The following is a 22,439-nucleotide window of genomic DNA, read 5'->3' as shown; positions in this document are numbered from 1 at the left end:
ACCTAATTTCAAGATAAATAAATGGTACATTTATTTATTTTGAAATAAAACTGCAACGGATGTTTAACAAATTGCTACTTAAAATGTATGACTATCAATGACGCCTAAGTTATGTCAAAAATGTAAAAAACGCCGACGTCAAAACCAACGAGCTCATTCTAACGTAAAAAAAAACGTCGTCGATAAGACCTAAAAAAATCTTGATTTTTTTAGGTCTTATCGATTTTGATTTGACTTTTAACTAACACAACTCGGTTTAAATTAATAACTGGAGTAAATGAGAACTAGTTTAAAACGTTATAACAAAAGTATTTGAGTAGAAAGCTATCATATTGATCAAAAATATTTTTAGCAGCATAGTTGTACAGTAAATATAAATAATAAAAGCATCTCTGGCAACTTTTTTTTTCCACTGGAAATTTTTTGTACAATCAATCAATTAGATTTTGTACAATCAAACAATTAGATCGGCAAATAGTATTTCTCAGTTAAAACATGATTGTTTCGCATATTTTGGATACCGCTGTCTCTTTGTTGCTGAAAAGCATCTAAAGAGCATCTAAGAAATAAGATTTTAAAAAGTATTTTAAAATTAAAAAATAAGGTCATTATTGATGAAAATATGTACGCAGGTATGGGGGAGGGTGGTTACCCAAAAACAAACAATCTCGCACAAGAGGAGGGTTAGTGTTAAAGACAGCGAATACATGTTTTGACTCTTGTTTACTATTTTTCCTAACACTTGATTTCTTTCTTGACAAAACCTGATAAATTTCACAAGTTAAAAATCAATGTTATGTTATGTAACAAAGAAATGTTGAACTAACAAGTTTGCTTTTAATGTTTAAAAAAGTTAATGCTTTGTGGAAGAAAGAGGGGTTATTTTGTAATAAATAATTCGTATGTACGCAGAGGGAAGGGGATATTAAAAGTATACATGGGCGTACAAGGGGAAAGGGCGTCCTAAATCAGTGGTTGTCCTGCGTACGTACTTTTTGGTGATTTTTAAACAACTTGAAGATTTTAGTAAATTATGAACACCCTGAAAATTTTATCGTTAAATAACAATCGGTTTCTAAGATATAGCTATTTTAAGTTTGCCTCCAACCAACAAAAATCCGCCATTTTTAAAAATGGTTTTGGTCCTAGTTTCTGTTATATGTGTGTTGGAAAGCTGAAAATTAAAACTTATCAGTTATAGTGTTGTAATCATTTACATTAATGTTATATGCCCGCCCTGATTTTGTTGTTGGGACTTTGATTACTGCAATTAAACTCGACAATGGTATCCAACAGATATCATCTCTCTGTGACCAAATGAAGTTTTGAGAAGGACCGTGAGGTTGCATAAACTTAATTTAAATATCATTTGTTGTAGTATCTATCTCTGTAACCATGCCTATCCACAAAAATGATTTGTACTTGCATGCGACAAAATCATTTAGATTTGGTACAATTGGAACATCAGACGTTACTGCTTTTGACAGAATAAATCTATAAACAAATTGATGTTTGCTTGTTTTTTTAAAACTAATTTCAAATTTTAGAATGGGTATGTAATTATGATAACTTCTGGTACCTGGAACAGTTTTTCTTGTTTCAAATCGCTCCTTTAGTTGCTGTCGCCTTGAATTAACTGTTTCTTTGATAATTTTATAAAGTATGATTGTGTTTTTATTGGTAATGCAAAACTCAAGCATATCATCAACTGTCAATATTTGGTTTTCTAATGATCCTTGCAAACTTGCTCTTGCGGTTATTCTTTTAGCCGTACCACCTATGCCATCACAAGTAGATTTTCCATGGTTGGTAGCAAAAAATACCCATTCAGCTGTAATCTCGAAATCTTCCTTATGATGGCATAGATTTATATACATAGATTATAGTTTTTATAATGAGCAGAACATCCATCAGATGAATAATAAACTTTATTGACACCAACTAAATATTCTTTAATGTACTCTACAATTTTCTTTGAAATTCATACACAAAGCATGTATCATGATCATTGTCATCACTTAAAAAACAGAACGACTTATGCTGAATACTTGTTTTAGATTTCCATAAATTATATAACAACAGGATGTAGCATACATTGTTGTTTATTCCAATGATAACTTTGTATTTCATCCTGTATAACAAGTTGATAGTTCATTGCAAAATCTGCCTTTAAATTACATTTATTGTAATCTAAATTATTTTTTTAGCTCTTTCAACTAGCGAGTTTGGCATTTAGCAATATATGAATGTGAAGTTAGTTAATTAATGTGAGAAACAACTAGTTCTTTATATTCAAATAAGTTAACTGTCTGAGTAATTAATTGTGGTCTATTAGTACTTTGCCATTGATTAAATTGAATTTCTTCTTCTTCGTCAATCTCAATTAACTCATCATCTAAAAATACCTTTAAGTTTTCATAACCTGGACATTTTGGCACATCTATGAACCATGCAATTATTATTGCTTGTATCAAAAACTAATTTTGACATTAAATCTTTGTATGCAACATTCCATTGGACAGCATTTACAAGCAATATTGAGTTTTGATAGTAAATACAAACACATACACAGTGCGTACCGTTTAGCCCCACACTAATACGCCATTTTGAACGCAAACTACAGAATTTTGAAAATCCTATTTTAAAATTAGGATATTTACTTTTAAAATCAATATAAAGGTCATACAGGTTACTCAACAATAATCTTTTTTGTTGTGAAGGACCACTTTAAATCTTAACACAATCTTTTTTACCAGACATAATTCTATAATGTTCATCTTGTTGAAAAAATTCTTGAACCAAAGCTGTAAGAAAGTCAGGTATTTTTTTGCCTATTTTCTTATCAGGTATAGCAAGAATTCCATTTTTATTTTTAAGTTTCCTAACACGTTGCATAAGATGTTCAGAAACTTCAAAATATTCTGAAGCATGTTTTCTAGACCAAGATTCAGGTGCAAGTGTTAATATTTGAATTTTTTTTTAAATGGTTCAACTTAAAGTTTTTCTTTCATTAAAATTGTCAAATGATCAAGATCATTTGCTTTTTTTTTTTATCTGTAGAATGGCTGGGAAAAGTTGCGGCTACACTTAAGTTACCTATATTTACTCCATATGCACTTGCTACTCCTTCTTCCATTTTTGAGTAGGCTTTGACTAATTTTCTTTTTGCTGTTACAACTCGTTGATGCTTTGCGACTCCATGAACCTTAATTGATGAGACTCCAATTGATATTAAAGAGTTGTCTAATTGTTGTTTATTACAAGATTTACCTTTAACAAATGGTACATCATCATCAATTTCACACTCCATTTCATTATCAGAAACTTTATCACAGTTTGACAAAAACTGAATATCATGTATTCAGTTGCGACAAAATTTCTATCCTGGTTTACAGTCTAGATTTTTGGATTTAAGGTTACGAGCCATTTCAAGAATGGTTGTTAAACCTAAAATAAAATCATTAATTTTTAATAAACATTATACTCTGCTTCTAAATTTATATATATATATATATATATATATATATATATATATATATATATATATATATATATATATATATATATATATATATATATATATATATATATATATATATATGTATATAATATAATTTTAGAAACATCTGGACGCTTAAGCTAAAAAGTTTATTAATAAAAAAACACACACAGAAAAGGATTCATATGAAGAAAAAAAATACAAAAAAATTAGTAAATAAAATATTAAAGACCATCTAAATGAGTTGATAGAATGGAAAGAAAAATAAGCTAAGAAAATATTTTTGACAATGTTTTTGAGAGAGGCTTGCTCTATTTTTCAATCAACCAATGGAGAGATATTGCTATTGTTTATATTTTGTCTATTTTTCTCTTAAATTATCATTATTGCTTTTGTTTACATTTTGTTTTCATTTTTTTCTTTTTATTTTTTATTTTTTATGAAAATATAAATTATCATTTATATTTTCATAAATACTTTTTTTTTCTTCAGTAACAATTATTTCGTCCAAGTTTTACCTATAAACCAAAATCAAACTTTTTAAAACTTTTTAAATATAATAATAATCACAGATTAAAAAAAAAGTTTTTTAAAACCCATAAAGTCAACTATGTAACTATCAGCTATGCAACATGCGATTTTTTATTATAATTCAGATTAAAACATAAAATAAATTTCATACCATATTTATAGCTTTTATTTAGAAAAGAAAAAAATTGTTTTTACAGTTATAAAGGTCATTTTTAAGATACTTGGTCACAGCAAAATGTCATGACATTTAATGTTAGTTTATTCCTTTGTTCTCATGCAATTTTCCCCATTTGGGGCAGGGACCCATGACGTCAAACTTTTTACAATCAACAAAAAAAAATTATCTTTAATTTAAAAAACATATATGTTGTATGAAAGAACTTGTCAAGTGGAACAAAAGTTATGTAAAAACTCTATGTTAAAATGTTTCTTTCCCAAAATATAACACCTTACAGAGTATCTAATTTACAGACCGAGAATTTACAGACCGCCACAAAAAGGCAAAAAAAAATTAGATTTTTCATTCCAATTTTGTTATATATCGAAATGAGTTTTACTTAGAGAATTTTTATTAATGTAAATTTATGTTCAAAGCAATTATCTATTAAATATATACATGAAAGCTGTTAAATTCGTTTGATTTTTTGTATTGACAAATGTCATTTTAAATGCTTTTTATTAAAAAGGTAAAATTGTTTAACAAATTACTTTTTTTAAAAAAGCTCGGGACTGTATTGGCACGGATACCACATTGGCATCAATTTTATATATTTGTCAAAAAAGAAAAGCTACATCCCCTCCTCCCTTATTCAGGGAAAAAGTGGTTTGAAAGAATTTGTCCAGTAAAACAAAAAACATTAAACAATTTTATTAGGTATAGAAAAAACTATATTTTTATAAAAAGATTATTTAAATTACACAAAGCGCTATTATTGATAAGTAAAATATAAGCTTACAAATATAAATATTAGTCTTATATATCGGTTGTATCGGATTCTTTAACTCTTCGCCACTGCAATCGTGAATATCGGTGTCAATTTTGCCTGTACGGATATGTGTAAATACACATATAACTGTGCATTTACAGATATCCGTACAAGCAAAATTATATTTATACCACTTGCATCCAGGAGCGCCCAAAACATTTTTTAGTCTTTGAAGCTAACTTTCAGACATGGAGCAAACTCCAAACATTTATATGTTTATACTTATGTCAAATAAGGATGCTTTGCAAAAAATTGCGATGATTGGAGCTTGGAAACAAAAAAGCCCCAAAAATTTAGCCCCCCTGCACCAAACGTGAGAGCAACAAGTTGATGAAATATTTTTTATATTATTTTCAACTAGACTTATATTCATCGATAAATTTTAAGTTTCATAGTATTATCTCTCAGAGTTCAAAAATTATGACAATATAAAATTTGCAACCCCCTCAAATTGAGGGGGGTTTAAACTTTATATGGTCATAATTTTTGAACGCTAGAATATTTTACTATGAAATTTAAAATTTATCGATAAATATAAAAAATATTTCATCAACTTGTTGCTCTCACGTTTGGTGCAGGAGGGCTAAATTTTTGGGGCTTTTTTGTTCCCAAGCTCCAATCATCGCAATTTTTTGCAAAGCATCCTTATTTGACATAAGTATAAACATATAAATGTTTGGAGTTTGCTCCATGTCTGGATGTTTGTTACCTCAAAGACCAAAAAATGCTTTGGGCGCCCCTGCTTGCATCTCTTTGAACTGCAATCACCATTACTTCCGCAAATACTCAAGTCAATTAAACCCACTAGTGCAGGAAGACAATCTGTTAATATTGGATCAAGGGATTCACCATTGACCTCCCAGCCAAAGACTTCAAGAGAAGGAAGATTTTGTAAAGGTTTGTAAAATCTTCTTAACACCAGACATACAAAATGAGTTCAAAATATTTTGTATTTTAGAGCGCTCATAGTAGGTGGTAATTGCGCAGCATCTTGAAGATACTTTGAGAAGAGAAATCTTAGCTTAGCCAAGGTTGATATGTTATTAGGCATATTTTTTAATCCATATTTCTTGACTGCAAAACACTAATACCTTGTATTAGCGTTTAAGTAACCTGAATCAACAATGACTCAGTATTCCCTAACATTAATAATGCATATAGAATCTTGTCATCCTCAACCATGAATGACTTTCACCATGTTAATATGGATTTTCTATAGAAGCGCCTTTTCTGGTTACATCCTGTTAACGCATGGAAACTCATGCTTTTAAATGTTTGGAACCATGTGCCTTTAAACAATTCTTGATACTGATGTCGCGTTCTTTTTATACATTTCCAGTTTGAAAGTATATTACAAGAGGTAGATATTCACCGTAAAATATTAGCAACAAAAGTGCGTTTGTATCTGGAGAGAAAACATAGCATTCTGATAACGGATTACATCTTGCAATATCAATGGCATGGATCAATGTCCGCCTCTTTGTGAGCATGGCTTAACAATATAATATCAAAACTAGAAATATTTGTAACTGTTTTTAATTTATATTTAATTGAAAAATATATTCTTTGATCTTTTAGTGCATCATAAATATATTCTGGTAAGTGTATAGTTATTACGCGCTTAGTTTCTATATTAGATAACAAATCCTTTAACGACAAACTGATTATATCTCCTTTATCGAAAACCTTGTAATTTATATTGTTTCCAGATGTTTGCTTCAATCTTATTTTAATTTTAGAAGACTGACTGATATAGCAATCAAATACAAGTTTAATTTCGTTGTAACCATTTGCTACTTTCAAAAGTGATTTAACAAAATGTTTGGCGAAGTCCTAAAGTAAATTTAAATGAACAATTTTCCTTTTAATGCTTAAATCTTAAATAATTCTTCTATGTTTAAATATTTTAGTAAGCATTTTTTTTTTAATAATGTTATTTTTGGAATAAAAAGGGTCTACTTTTCGCATTTTAACTTCAGCACCTTTGTGAACTCTGTTTACCAACGCCACTCCGTCAATAATGATTACTCTCTGGGAATTGCTTGTCATATTGTGAAAAAAGTGCCTAACACTACGGAATGCTTTTTTTTCGATAACGATTCTATCTCATGTAGTTTTTTATATTCTGTGTAAACATTGATATTGGCATAACCGAAAACTTGTAGTTGTCAATACTGTCCTCTAAGTCTGGTTCTGGTTTCTGTGCCTTAAAAAGAAATTTTGAAAGTAATGTTCGTTCTTCTTTTAGTTGAACAAGTTTCTTCTCAACACTAATACTAACCTTTTTTCCTTGTGTTTTAAACGTTGGCAGCGCACACATTTTAAATAGCACTTAATTTTTGTACACTTTTTAAGTAGCATCAAATTGATTTAGATCCAATTAAACACTGGTAGAGATCATTGCCGATAATTGTATATTTTAACAACCTTTTTTATATCTTTCGTTTGCGTTTTAATAAGAAAAAAATTTCTTATTAAAACGCAATTTAATGAAGAGAATCTCCCAGTTTCCAATTTGGATAAAAAACTACCTATATTATCTGGTGATTTCACCTATCAAATCAAGAAATTTTAATTTGTAACATGTAATTGACGTTTATGAAGAAGGTAGATATATCTAATAGTCTAATTATAAGCAAGGTTATTGAGTCTTTAATTAATAAAAAATTAAGCTCTCCTCTTGAATCTAATAACTTACTTTCTAATCATCACTATGGATTTCGATCGTCTTGTTCTACAGCTGATACTACCATTTATTCCTGTCTTGATAAGAACCCAACACTCTCTGATTGCTTGGAGGGGGCATTTGAGCTTGAAAAGGATCTCACTTCTGCTACAGCATGGGGCTCACAGTGGCTGTTGAACTTTAACTCAAAGAAAATATTTTTTAGCTAATCGTTATCGCCATAATCTAGATCTTCCTATATTTATGAACAGTAATGTACTCCATGAGTCATCCACCCTTTATCTTTTAGCATTAACTCTTACTTCCGATCTTTCTTGCTTGCAAGTTTAAATCAGAAAATTCAAAAACTTGATTTGGAACAATTTTACTATTGTGGATAGAAGTAGGGGTAGAACAAGCATCAGAAGGTGACAAACCAACAACATTCGGAAAAGCACCAATAAAAGATAAAGCAGAGCGTAAAAAATACTTTGTCAAATCAAAATTTTTGGCACGATTTAATTTTGCAATGAAATTTTTTGACTTTTGAAGGCACTTTTGATTAGCATAACTCTAGTTATAGGATATTTAAACAAGGATGTAAAAAATACTGGAGGATTTGGCCATGTCAAGTTAATTTTATCTTTTTCTTTACAAATTTGTAAAAAAATGCAATTGGTTAAAACCAAATTTGGATTTTTGAGGGATACAATGGCTCCATTAATATTTAGATAATCCAAAACAGGTCGGATGCTAAAATTAAAAGTAAACTTAATTTAAGTGACATAAAGAAAAAAAAGGGGTGGATTGTTTTAGTTTCAATAAATAGAATTATTAAAATGAAAAAAATTTGTGCTACAGTATTCCTAATTTATAATTTTGACTTACTTTCTTGACTTATAGATGGAGCAACCATTTTGTTGAGACTATTGTTAATTTTAACACCTAAAACAAGGGAATTAAAATAATTATTATTAGAGTTCATAGTATTTAACCAACAAAAAAATAGAGGCAAATAAATATAAAAACAAATAAAGAATTTCTTACACAACTCCATCTTCGTAAGCTTCTGTTGAATACTATTTTTTAGGTTTTTGTTTTGAAAAAAACAGTTTAAATAAAAGCAACCTGTAGTTAAAATAGTAAAAATCAAGATTTTAACTTTCTTGAAGAATGCAAACCTTTTACCTGGAAAAAAGTAAAAGATTTATATCATTTGATTAAAATTTTAGGAATTATACTTTCACTTTCAATTCTAATTTTCATAATTTAACCAAAACAAACGCAAAAATCAAACCAGACAACGTCAAAAATACGCAAAGAAAAGCATATATATACACATAATTTATAAATGCAAATCCTTAGTACCAATTCTTTACGTAAAATTAATTAAATACTTGTTTTAAATAGAGGAAAGGCTAAACTTGCAATTTCCACCTGGACGTTTTTCAAAAACACTTTTTTTTAAATATAAATCAACCTTGAAGTTTTTAAACGCTGAGAACTAAAATTTTTTGTATAAATGTAAAAAACGTCCAAGTTCCATTAGATTCCTCGTCCTTTTCTTCATAAATATGAAAAGTTTCATAAAAATTAGATGTGTTTAAGTTCTAAGGAATCCTTACCTTCAAAAGCTTCAATTTAAAAAACGTTCCCGCGGCAAGTTTTTTTATGAAAAGTGGTCTCAAGATATGGGTAATATATAAATGAAGCCATACAAAGCCTAATATTTTCTATATATGGTTGGAAAGAAGTTGAGTAACACTAACTGATGCAAAAAAACCTCAAGGCGCTTGCTTAATCATAAAAAAAGATATAAGAGTGCAAAGTTTATGAAAATTACGTGTTTTTTGTCAAACGTCAAATGTTTTTTGTTAAGCCGTGGAATCGCTACTGATGCACAATTCCACGATTCCAGAATTCACTTTTAGTGGACAAAATTCATAACTAATTTAACATTAGGGCTATATTGACTAAAATTAGGATGAGTAATAATATGATGTCTGCGCTTCTTATGAAGATGTTATTTTTTTAATTCGTTGCAATTCGAAAGACTGTTGAGTCAAATAAATTAGTGAATTTTGCTTCTTGTGACACTCGTGAAGCCTTAATAAAAACAGCATTTCAACATCTAAAATGAATAGCCACAACCAAAGCAACCAAAATAGATTATTAAATCAATTTGGTTTGACAAGCGCTAAATAAATAAGAACAAAATTTAAATTAGGATATATATATATATATATATATATATATATATATATATATATATATATATATATATATATATATATATATATATATATATATATATATATACATATATATTATTGTTCAGTATTACGTTTTGTACGACTAAGACCGTATTATATGTTTTCCACGTTTTTTAAAATTTTGTGCAAATAAAAATTTTTGAGCGCAATTACAGATTTTTAGTTAGGTAAAAGAGTTCAAACGTAAAAGAAAACCTAAGTGGCGCCTAGTGGCAGCCAGATTTATGAAATTATTAAAGCAAACATATATAAGCTTTAAAATATCTGAGTATAAAAGCAAGATGTAGCAATAAAAAAATTATATTGTCAATTTAAAGCAAAAGTTAGACATTAAAATATAACAAATTAAGCATATTTAAATTTGCTATAAATATGTTAATTACATACCAATTTTAGTCTAACAACTTTTAAAATCTAAATAATATATAGAGTTATAATATAATATTTTTAAAAGCGCAATATTTTATGTAAATTTTATTTATTTCCATCGATTTTTTAAACAACATTTTTCTCTTTATAATTTTTTTTTTTAATTTACATTTGCGTCTACTTCAACCACAGCATTAGTATATTCATTAAAACTTTAAGTGTATATAAACGGTTTTAAATTGTTTTAAAATGTCTTTATATAGGTTCGACACCATTTAGGCATCAAAATTCTGATTTTGGTTTTTATACTTTTGTCCAGTCACTGGCCCACTGTGTGATGGCATAAATTTTTTTGAATTTAAAGAATGATTCTCAATGTACTGGGTTATCTATTGTTATTAATGTTAATGAGCTACCTTTTTTCAAATCTTCTAATCTTCAATTATGGCCAATACTTGGTCTAATAGAAAACTATGTTTTTATTGTTGCACTTTTCTGTGGCGATGGTAAACCAGACTGCTTAGATGATTTTCTTAATGATTTTCTCAAAGAATCTTTATTGTTAAGTAGTGAAGGTTTATACTATAATGATAAAAAAATTGATGTTACACTTAAAGCATTCGTATGTGACGCACCTTCTTGCTCATTTTTTAAATGTATACAAGGCCATACAGGGTATTACTCCTGTGAACGATGCCAAGTTAAAGGATTTTATGAGGAACATAGAGTGGTTTTTATTGATAACAACCAATCAATTCCAAGATTAACTGAGGATTTTAATTCCTTTTTGTACACTGATCATCAGAATTCTCTTATTCCTTTAGCTAAACTTTAAATACCTTGTGTTTCTGATTTTATTTTGGATTAAATGCACATGGTTTGTAAGATGCACATGGTTTGGTGTAGTAAGACGCATACTTTTTTAAAGTCTGGTCCAAAACATTGTAGACTTTCAAATGCCCAAATAAAAAAATATCTGATAATCTATTAAGCTTACGTGGTATGATGCCATCTGAATTTGCTCGACAACCATGTTCCCTTTTAGAGTTAGATCAGTGGAAAGCAACATAGTTCAGACAATTTATCTTATACATTGGTCCCTTAGTTTTAAAGGGTGTTGTTAGCAAAGATATTTATAAAAATTTTCTAACATTGCATGTTGCAATGGTGATTCTCATAAATGAAGACAGTGAATATAGGAAATATTATCTTGCTATCGCTAGAGAACTAATTAATTATTTTGTTATCAATTCAAAAATTTAAATACAAATTCATTCTGTGTTTATAATGTTCACTGTTTACTTCATATTTGTGATGATGTTGTTAAATTTAATTGTTCACTAAATGACATATCTTGTTTTCCCTTTGAAAATTATATGCAGACATTAAAGAAATCAGTAAAAAACTCAAAGAGTCCTGTTGTTCAAATAGCCAAGCAATATCAAAGTATACAATCTTTATTAAATACAAAATCTCGAAAACTAAAAGTTTCAGTGAAGCTGAATAATTCATGTTTTTACATAGAAGAAAATCAAATTTGTTTTGTTGATGAGATATTATCATCTGGATTTTTTAAATGTAAAATATTTAGACTTGATTTACAAAAAGATTTATATACACAACCTATTCAGCCCAAAATCTTTCAAATTTTCTTTATACCAAGTATTGATAAAATTAGAGTAAAAGTGGTTGAGTTAAAAATGGAAAGTATTTGCCAAAAGGTTGTTGTTCTACGTTGGAAGGAAAGTCTTGAATGCTTACCTTTATTGCATGAAATAGAACATTAATGGAAAGGTTTTTAAATTTAATTTTCTTTTGATTAAATATTTTATACTTATTATTTTTATTAATTTGCATCGCGTATCTAAAGTTATATATATTATATATATATATATATATATATATATATATATATATATATATATATATATATATATATATATATATAAAACTTTATTTTTAACTTTATTTTTCCATTTTATTTGTTTTTTACAGTTTATATTTTTGAATAGAAAGAAAATCTTTATATAAGATTATCTTTGCTTTATTTAAAAATGTATTTAAATGCAATTTTTAACATTTTTTGAATTAAAAAAAATCACTTTTTAAGTAAAAATCAGTAAGTAAAAAAATTAAATTAAAGAGGTAAAAAAGTAAAATTAAAAAAACAATTATCAAAGAGATTTAATTTTTTATAACATTGTTTTATTTCTTTATTATTTAGAAAATTTATCAAAACTACCTTTTTAATAGTTAGTGATGAAGCAAAATTTCTTAAATATTTAAAATATTAATTAGATTTATTTAAACTGCCCACACAGTTATTTTAATGCTGTTTTTAATACCTTTTTTTGTTTTATTTGTCTATTTTTTTTAGTCAAATTAGTGCTCTTCCTTGTCATTATCACCATAATTAATAACCTAATGGTTTTTTTTGTTCTTTTTCATTCCTTTATAAGTTTAAATTAAAAGACAGTTATCTTTTGCTACTGCTACTTATTTCTGTTATTCCAACTTATTAAAAGGCTTTTGTTGATACTTTAAAATTTTTTTTTCATGATTTAGTTTTACACCATGATTTGGGCAAGAGCTGTTTGGATAGAGAACTATGAAAAAATAGAAGATGTTGTGCCAAGGTGGTGCTGGAAACAAAGCTGGATAGATACAAATAAAAAAGTATTATGCTGGCCTGCAAGTGTATCTTATCATAGAGCTGTTAAAGATAAATTAGGTGTGGATGAAACATAGGACAAATATATACTTGTTAAAATCAAATTTGAGAGTAGTATGAATATATATATATATATATATATATATATATATATATATATATATATATATATATATATATATATATATATATATATATATATATATATATATATATATATATTTAGACAGTTTCAAAATGTATTCTACAAAGTAGAGTGCTCAAGGTTCTTAATAGAACAGAGCAATTATAAGTTAGTAGAAAATCACCTAACATAATTTTCATGACATAACTTAATTTTCAAATGGGTCTTTATTGATGAAACAGTTTAAAATGAGAATAAAAAAATAATAATATCTTATAAATCCAATATAAGCATCAGATATTTTACCAGCATGTATGTGCTGGCAAAATATATGATGTTTATATTGGATTTATAAGAGTTTTGATTCTTTTAGATAATATAGAGGAACTAAAAGAGTATTGTTACACCACAGCAGAAGAAGAAGAAATAGATATTTGCGTTTCCAAAGATACCTTTAAAGTGAAAAGTAATGTTAATGGTATAATTACATTAAGTTATTTTTATGTTAATTACTTATTTTTATGTTTTTAATGTCAAATCTATATTGTAAATTAATGTTTGTATAAATACTAAAAGAAAAAAAAGAAAAAAATCTATTATGCTTTAGAGTTACCTGATTTTCCTTTGATCCACCAGTTTTTCAATTTGTGATAAAAAAAACCATTAAAGAAATCTTTTGACTAATTTGTCATCTGGATCTACTTTCAAACAATCTAATCTGTGTTCTGGTACACTTTGTCTCCTAATTTTTTGATTTTTTAAAATTAGATTTTATATATTTTAAATCTACACTATTACAGGGTTCATGACACTCTGGGAAAACCTGGAAAACCAGGGAAAAGTTTTTAAAATTTAGAAAATCAGGGAATACCTGGAAAAGTCAGGGAATTTTTCTTGAAAATCTTTAAAATCAGGGAAAACTCAGGGAATATTTTTTATTTTAATGTTTAGATTAAAGTTACTTTACAGTATCCAGTTTTTGAATCTTTTTTAATATTAAAAGTTGCTCACTACAGTGGTTTTATAACATTTATAATATATAGTAGCTATATGTTTAGATAAATGGATTACTATAGCAACTATATGTTTTGGGAACAAGGATTCAGTTGTAAAAGTAATATATCCTTCAACATAAACAGGGAAAAATATATACTTTCCACCACACGAACTCAGGGAAAAAATACTTAAAAATATAGGAAAATCAGGGAATTATCAGGAAAAACTCAGGGAAAATGGATTTTCAAAACTGCTATGAACCCTGTATTACTAAATTCTTATTTTCAGCTTTTTGACACTTTTTTACCTCTACATTCAACTACAGAGGAACAATCACCTTCATATTCTGGTGCACTATGTATGTATTACTTTTGAATTTTCTACTATATTTTTTGTTCATCAAAGTTGGAATATTCTTTTATTGTTAACTTTATCTTTGCCTAACTTCACAATCAACTGAAATGGAACAATCAAATTTTTTTTTATTTATAATTTTTTTTTTTTATAGACTCTAAGCTAAAAAATTGTAAAAACTCCCTTCCTCTTACCCCTTACCTCTTATAAGTTTCCTATAGAAGTTGGAAGTAAGATCTTTAGCATTTACTAGGTTTTTTTATTTGGAGTAAGTAAAATGTGAAGAATGTTTGTACTCACATTTGGATTTTTTTTAGGTATAAGAATTATAGTTGTAGATAATTTTGAAATTGTATTAATAAATGTTTTGCAATCTAAATATTTCTTTTTTCATTTTCTTCACATAATTTAGAATACCAGCACATAATGTTCAAGATGGTTTCAAAGGTTCTTGAAAACCAGGAGCTCATTTTAGCTATAAACAAACAACCCCATAGTAATTTTACAATCAAGAAATTCGACACTATTGCAGAGTATGAGGATTTTATCAAAAGTTTACAGAATGATTGTGGTCGACTTGATTTGGTAAATCTTTATCCATGTATAAAACTTTATCCATATAAATTAAAAGTTAAAATAGTTATTATTGTATAATTATTTTGCCAAACTTTTATTTAGGTTAAACAGCTCAGTTTTTTAGGTGCAGAAGATTTAAAAAACTGACAAGATTGGTCATGAATAGGTTTTCCTATTATATTTTGTATAGCAATCATTTTTCGTATTTGTTTGTGGTAAATATATTTTTTATGATTAGTAATTATGGAAATCAATAATTATAAATTGTTTATTATTTTTTATAAATTTTATTATTTATTCGATATGTTTTTTAGATTATTTACAAATAACCTGTTGACACAGTTCAACTTAAAAGGTTCTTGTGAAAAGATTGGTTTACTATCAACTAAACTATATGACTTAATAGAAGGTTATCTAAAATAAGTTTAAATTATTCAACTTTTAATTTAGTTAAAAATCAATGTCAAGTTAAATTTATTTCCGATATATTTGATAAACATATTCTACATTATACTTTATTTGATTTTTAGAAGTTGTAAAAAGAAGATTTGAAAAAGTTTCAAATGTTGAAATTAAACAGCAAATTGAACGGTATTGTAAAAATGCTCCTTCGCGTCAAAAACAAAATTAAAAAAAATATTCTTTTTTATTGTTATATATTGTATATATTATTATATGTTGTATAAATTGTTAAATAAAGAGATACTTGGTAACAATCCAACTAACTGTATTATATGTACCTTTTTAAACTATTTGCGTTTCTTTTTATAAATAATCTTTTTTTCTTCTTAATGTTTCTAAAAAACACAGTAAGAACTTGAACTTGCTTAACGGCGTTTTTAATGTTGTCAATACCCATTATAATCGGTAGTAGCAACTTAAATATACCATTACTTAATTCTATTCAGTTTTCTTTAAATATAGTTGAATAAATCTTTAGGCCGTCTTGAGTAAGACGCCTTTTAGTTGTCTTAAAGACTTCTTTTCAAGAAGTCTTTAAGACAACTAAAAGACGTCTTTTTGTATGCTGGGTAGTAAACAGCCAATCTCCTCTTAGTATATGTGGTACCTTCAGAATAACACTAAATGAGCAAGACAAAGATATTAAAAATAGAAAATTGCCTAAATGCCAAACTATGAAGACATATTATTGATAAAAGAAACTAGAACTTGAGGAGAAAGACAATGTAACTGCTATATATGTATCATAGCAAGGTATATTGGTCATCAACCCGTCGTTAAAGGAAGAGACTTTAAAAGAAGATTGACTTCTAACATTACTAAAGGCAGTGGCTTACGGGCTGCTGCCGGAATTAGGAAGATTTCTTTAAAATCTTGTTCAGGTAAATATTATAACATTTACATTTAGCTTTTACATTTACATATACGTATAATAATAAACGAAAAGAGTGACATTTTTATTCAAAATTTATAGGTAATAAAGGTTCAAATTCAATAATTATTTGTTCCTATTGCAAATCAGAAATTGGAAAGGGACTGCCATATTGCAAGCAAACTAAATCAGCAGAAAATATTGAATTTTTTTTAAACAAAACTTACTAGAAAAAGAACAAGACCTGTTAATAAATTCATTACTTAAAACTAAGGCAGATAATCAAATGGACTCAAGTAAAAAAAAAAATCTGCTTAGAGCTTCATTCAAAAGGAAGATACAAATCACAAATCGTTTTAAAACCTGATATAGCCAAATAAGTCAACTTTTCAAGCGAATGCTTGAATAACTTTCAGGTAAATACTGGAGTACTTCAAATGTGATGGAGAAATTTACTAATTTTATTAGATCCAATATAGGAAAAAAAGCTGTTACTGCTTATCACAGAGAACAGGTATCAGAAAAATCTAATTCTTTGAAAAATTTATATCAGATTACACAAGATATATTTGATGTAGAGGATGAATCTAAAGAAAAAGCAAGGAGAACAATTTGTTGGGCAGATTCACAAGGTATTGTGGATGCCGTGATGATAGAGAGATTAATGAAAAAGTATACATTAAGATATTTTATAGGTTGTATTTTATATTTACATTAAAATTTAATTTTTAAATTGTAATATAATTTTTAGAAGTAAATTTGTTTAATTTAGGTAATGGCTGATGGAAGCCAGGGTTTTCTAAAAGTTAGTGCAACAATTTTACCAGAAAGTTACCACCCAGAGCTAAATCGTGAATTAACCGAGGATGAAACTCAAGAGTTAAAAAACTTGGATAATAAAAGAATCTTATGAAAACATGAAACTGCTGTTTAATCTAATTAAGTTAGATAGGATTCCTTTTGTTTTTGTAGTTGATTATAAATTAATTTTGGTTGTTAATGGTCTGCAGACAGCCACTTCAACAAATCCTTGTCCATATTGCTATGTTAAATTACGGTCACTCCGAGGATTAATTACACAGGAGGAAGAAAATATATGCGATGTAAACTGCAATTTAGATATTTCTTTGAAATCTTTGAACAATAGATGTGCAGGTTTGCGATCATATGGTGATCTGAGAAAATGCTACGACAGGTAAAACTTTACAACATGTTTTGAATAATTTTCTGTTATCAATGTATTTTCACCTGTTTAGTAATAAACATTTAATATACGTTTAATATATATTTTATTAGGTTTCAGCTATTAGGAGGAATAAAAAAAGAGATGCCCCAAACACTAAGAGCAACCAGATTCTATGTTAGTTAAAGCTAAATGGCCTCTTCCGGAATTACATTTAATACAAGGATTCGTCAATCATATTTTTTGAAACGGAATTTCGCCACTTTTAGGCAGAGAAAAAGCCATGCTACGACCCTTCAAGTTAAAATTGATTTCAAAAATTACCAGGTGAAAATTTGATAAAAAATTTAGAGACAGTTTTTACTAATTAAAATCAAAATTAGTTAATTCGTATATTTTGTTTAGGGTGAGCCCAGTAAACATTAAACAGTTGGTAAGTAGTTGGCCCGATCCTAATAACCAGCTATTAGCTACAGTTGGGCCAACAGTCGGCTATTTAGTTAGTACCGTGAAAAAAACGTACGCTTTTACCAAAACTTAGCCAACTGTTATATAAACTGTTGGTACCATTAACGGCCCAACAGTAATAAAACAGTTGGTACCATTACCGGCCCAACTATACGATTTTTTTCGCGATTTTTTAAATTCGCTTTTGCACTTTAATTGAAAGTGTAAATGTTATATATGTTTACAACTATTTTGACAACTTGACGTGATGGCGAATAATGAGTTGCATAATTGAAATTAAAATGAGAAATGCTTTACAAAAAACAAATTGTTTGCTCAGCACCAGAAAATTTTTTAAATTTTTTTTGATCTGTGTAATAATGCAGTAATAATCATTATAATAATAACAGTAGTAATAACAATAACAACTACAATTATAATAACATGAGATATTTACAACAGTAACAATGATAAAAAACTAGCAATTATTGTTATTAATGATTTAATTACTCATAACCCCTAATACGGGTTATGAGTAATTAAATCATTAACAACAAAAACACATTAATAACTTGATTTATTATCTAAAAAATTAAATACAAATTTATTTATAAATAACATTTTAACTTTGACTCCCTATCAGCAATGTCATTGCTTATAGTTAACGACATTAAGACCCCATTAACATCAGTTAAGTTCTTTTTAAGATCTGTCACAACACAGGTACTAGAAAAGGAAAGTCAAGTAAAGCCTACAAATACCTAAAAAAAGAAATGAAAAAAAAATTACAATTTTTAATTACTAAAGTATTATTTGCATTTTATTGTTAGTAGAATTAGGATAATAATATAGCAGAAAATATAAAGAATAAAAAATAGCTATAACAGCCTAGATCTATAACACTAACACAGTAACAATAGCGCATTGCATAAAATATTTGTCAGCACACATTACTGTGTCTCCAGAGTAATTAAAAAAGAAAAGATTATAAAATGGCTAGACAACACAATGTAGTAACACTGGCAAATAACACCACAACTTAATAAGATATTTTATTAACTAAAACACTTGGACTAAAAAGATTTTATTTATTACAATATTTGAACAATCGAGGGACAATATAGTTCAACAATTTGAACAATTATACCATAAAATAGCAAGCAACTCGTAAAATATTTATTAATGGTCATTATCAATTGTGGTATTAAAAAATAAGTAAGAGGTCAGTAATTACATAAGTTTTATTAATTCTCCCTCTCATCTAAGAGAGATAGAAAGAGAGGGAGAGAAAGAAAGTGTTTCCAAAGCAGCATGTTAAAAAAAAGTAAAAAAGCACGTAATAAATAGTAGTAACTGGTTTTATTATATTACCAGTAAACAAAATTATTTTTTACCTTGATTTAACTTCCAACATTTCTTAATTAAGGTCTTTTATTTTCTATTTATTTTGATTTTATTTGTTTGAACCCCGTTGTTTTTAACATTAGTTATAAAAGTATCGATAAAAACAATTTTTTACTTCTTTTGATTTTAATTCACTTAGCAATTGCTCCAATTGGATTTATTGTATGCAAAATAGTGGTTTTATTGCGTATTGTAGATTTATGATAACTTTCAAAAGTATTGCAGATACCTGAAGTAATTAATAAATAATAACAACTTTTAAACTTACAGTTTTCACTATTACCATATGCCAGATGAAAAAATATATTTTGAATTAATGACTAAATTAAAAGTTAGTTATAAATCATGGACGAGCAGCTAAGATTTTAATTTCAACAGATTTGTGATCTACAAAAAAAAGTATAAAAAGGATCTGGAAACAGTTTTCGTTGATATTTTTATCGATCTTAAAGTTGTTGAGGGCCAGTATGCTCTGTAGTAATATGGTCCAATCCATCAATCTTTACAGATACGCAAAAACAATGATCCAAACATTTTTTTCTTTTCTTGGTTTATAATTTACAAAACGTATCATCTATTTGATAATATGCACAAAAAATTGAAGAAATTTGAAAATTATTGTATGTAATCTGAAGATTTAGTGAAAACCCGAGTTTGTATATAAAACTAAAGATATAGTGAAAACCTGAGTTTGTAACTAAAGATTTAAAAAAAAATCCGGGTTTTTTTACCCCTCAAAATCCCGCACTTAAAAAGGCAAATTGAAAAAAATTTCAAATAAACATTTTTTTATTAATTAATGCTAACATCTTACCGGTTAAAAAATATTTAAAATATTAAAATTCAAATTTTTTTTCAGAAAAGTAAAATCTAATTTCCGCTTCGTGACGTTAGTGCGTTGCTAGGTGATGCATAGTGCGCCTGTTCACACGAAAGTCTTGATTATAACATAGTACCATCGCTATTAGTTCTATAATTTATGATTAAACAGATTCTACGTGAGAAACTTACACTATTTAAAAAATAAGTCTATCAAATAAACCAAACAGTACTAAATTTTTATAGATGATATTTCTAAAGCGTAACATCTTTTTTCTCATCTTGATCAGTACATTAAAAACTTGCGAACAAAGCAGTTTTTGCACTAGAAGCTAATTTTTCATTTTGGTTCCATGACCTGTTATAAAAATTTTGCAATTTGTTAAGCTTCAGCAAATTTTTAAACTGACGTAATAAAAGAACCGAATCAACAAATTATACTTGCAGAGGGAAGGCCTCTTGGATTAATAATAGATTAAACAGATCAAAAAGCACTTCATTATTTTGATACTGAAATTTTCCATCTTGATTGTTTTTAAATGATACTCTGTATATTTTAAAACGTGTTCAAAATAATGGAAAATTTACTATGTTTAAATTAAACCTAAAATATTATTACTTGAGATGTTTTAAATCTTTTTAAATATTTTTAACTTGGTAAATTAATATGAATAAACATATTTTTTAATAAGAACATATTATATAACTTAAGTAAGTATAAAGCAAGATAATTAAACTGTGTGAAAACAAGCATAAAATAAGATAAAGCAAGAATTAGTTATGTGATAATTGTTATAAAGCAATATGGTAATAATTACTATAGCAACATTATATAGAGAAATGAATTACGTAACAAACGGCTGATAAGTTTCTTTCATCATCATGAGGACAAATGTTTTATGACTAATACAAATGCTTTATGATTGCCTAAAGACTATAAACCGGAAATTGAAATTTTAATAAAAATATTTATTCATCTCTTATTGATATAATATATAAACTACGTTATCTTGGTTTTAGTTATACTAACATATTTGTTTACTTTTTCTAAAAGTAAACTTGCTTTTTTATGGGTATACAATCAGAAATTTATTTTGATAATAAGAGTCAAATTACAAATGACACAAAAGCTTTTGATCAACAAAATGGAAAACATAAGAACGACGAAGAAACGACATTAGATGATTTGCCAAATGTTATTGTTCACAATCCAGAGAACAAGTAATTACATAAGTTTAAATTCAACCGTAAGACAAATAAGTTGCTTAATATGTATATAAATATGATAAACCCAAAAAAGGGTTTGTTATAAACAAATATACACTTATATAATATAATTTATATTAATTTATGTGTACATAAGTGTATATTAACACTTATATAAAAAATTATATGTGATGATTTATAAAATTATTTTATATCATACAAAATTATATATGGCGACATAAAAATATTCTATTTAATATTTACATATATACACTTATGTACATATATATATATATATATATATATATATATATATATATATATATATATATATATATATATATATATATATATATATATATATATATATATATATATAGATATATATATATATAGATATATATATATATATATATATATATATATATATATATATATATATATATATATATATATATACATATACATATATATATATATATATATATATATATATATATATATATATATATATATGTATGTATATATATATATATATGTATGTATATGTATGTATATGCATGTATATATAGTATATGCATGTATATATAGTATATGCATATATATGCATATATATGCATATATATATGTATATATATATGTATATATATGTATATATATATACATATATATATATATATATATATATATATATATATATATATATATATGTATATATATATATATATATATATATATATATATATATATATATATATATATATATATATATATATATATATATATATGTATATATATATATATATGTATATATATATATATATGTAGGTAAGTGTATATATGTAAATATTAAGTTGAATAATTTGTAATCATCACATATAATGTTGTATACTTAAAAAAGTGCTCAGTAAATAAACTAAAACTTTATAGTATATAGCACTGTTATTGGTTCAATTTTCAATTAAATTTTCTCAAAAACTACTTTATCAATTTTTACAACTTT

At 26.6% G+C, this 22,439-nt stretch overlaps 3 protein-coding genes across 5 annotated transcripts in view; all 3 read left to right on the top strand.

The window, feature by feature from the left end:
* The first annotated feature begins 7,614 nt into the window (after window positions 1-7,614).
* LOC136081146 (uncharacterized) lies at window positions 7,615-11,158 on the top strand. The gene is made up of 2 exons (XM_065798440.1): window positions 7,615-7,623; window positions 10,688-11,158. The coding sequence occupies exons 1-2, from the start codon at window positions 7,615-7,617 to the stop codon at window positions 11,156-11,158; spliced, it is 480 nt and encodes a 159-aa protein (XP_065654512.1).
* On the top strand, window positions 10,074-15,741 carry LOC136081608 (uncharacterized). Of its 2 annotated transcripts, XR_010638942.1 has the most exons (7): window positions 10,075-12,117; window positions 12,889-13,054; window positions 13,492-13,596; window positions 14,881-15,053; window positions 15,147-15,210; window positions 15,359-15,453; window positions 15,575-15,741. XR_010638942.1 is itself a non-coding variant. In XM_065799060.1 (5 exons), exons 2-5 carry the CDS (start codon window positions 12,898-12,900, stop codon window positions 15,189-15,191), a joined length of 480 nt encoding a protein of 159 aa, XP_065655132.1. In that variant the 5' UTR covers window positions 10,074-12,117; window positions 12,889-12,897; the 3' UTR covers window positions 15,192-15,278. The 2 variants fall into 2 exon arrangements, 1 of the variants encoding a protein (XP_065655132.1); XM_065799060.1 differs by lacking the exons at window positions 15,359-15,453; window positions 15,575-15,741 and having other exon boundaries at window positions 10,074-12,117; window positions 15,147-15,278.
* A 5,313-nt stretch (window positions 15,742-21,054) lies between these two features.
* The window catches only part of LOC100213972 (ATP-dependent translocase ABCB1), a 100,876-nt gene continuing 99,491 nt past the window's right edge, over window positions 21,055-22,439 (top strand). The window contains exon 1 of one of the 2 annotated variants that reach the window (XM_065799058.1): window positions 21,055-21,451. In XM_065799058.1, the coding sequence (XP_065655130.1) occupies window positions 21,300-21,451 (152 nt within the window). In that variant the 5' untranslated portion in view covers window positions 21,055-21,299. Of the gene's footprint in view, window positions 21,478-22,439 lie in introns of both variants that reach the window. The other variant, XM_065799059.1, reaches the window with a different exon arrangement.

Source organism: Hydra vulgaris, chromosome 06, assembly GCF_038396675.1.
Source record: "Hydra vulgaris chromosome 06, alternate assembly HydraT2T_AEP".
Classification (NCBI taxonomy): domain Eukaryota; kingdom Metazoa; phylum Cnidaria; class Hydrozoa; order Anthoathecata; family Hydridae; genus Hydra; species Hydra vulgaris.
Note: the sequence above shows the minus strand (reverse complement) of the source record. Positions and strands in the feature narration are given on the sequence as shown.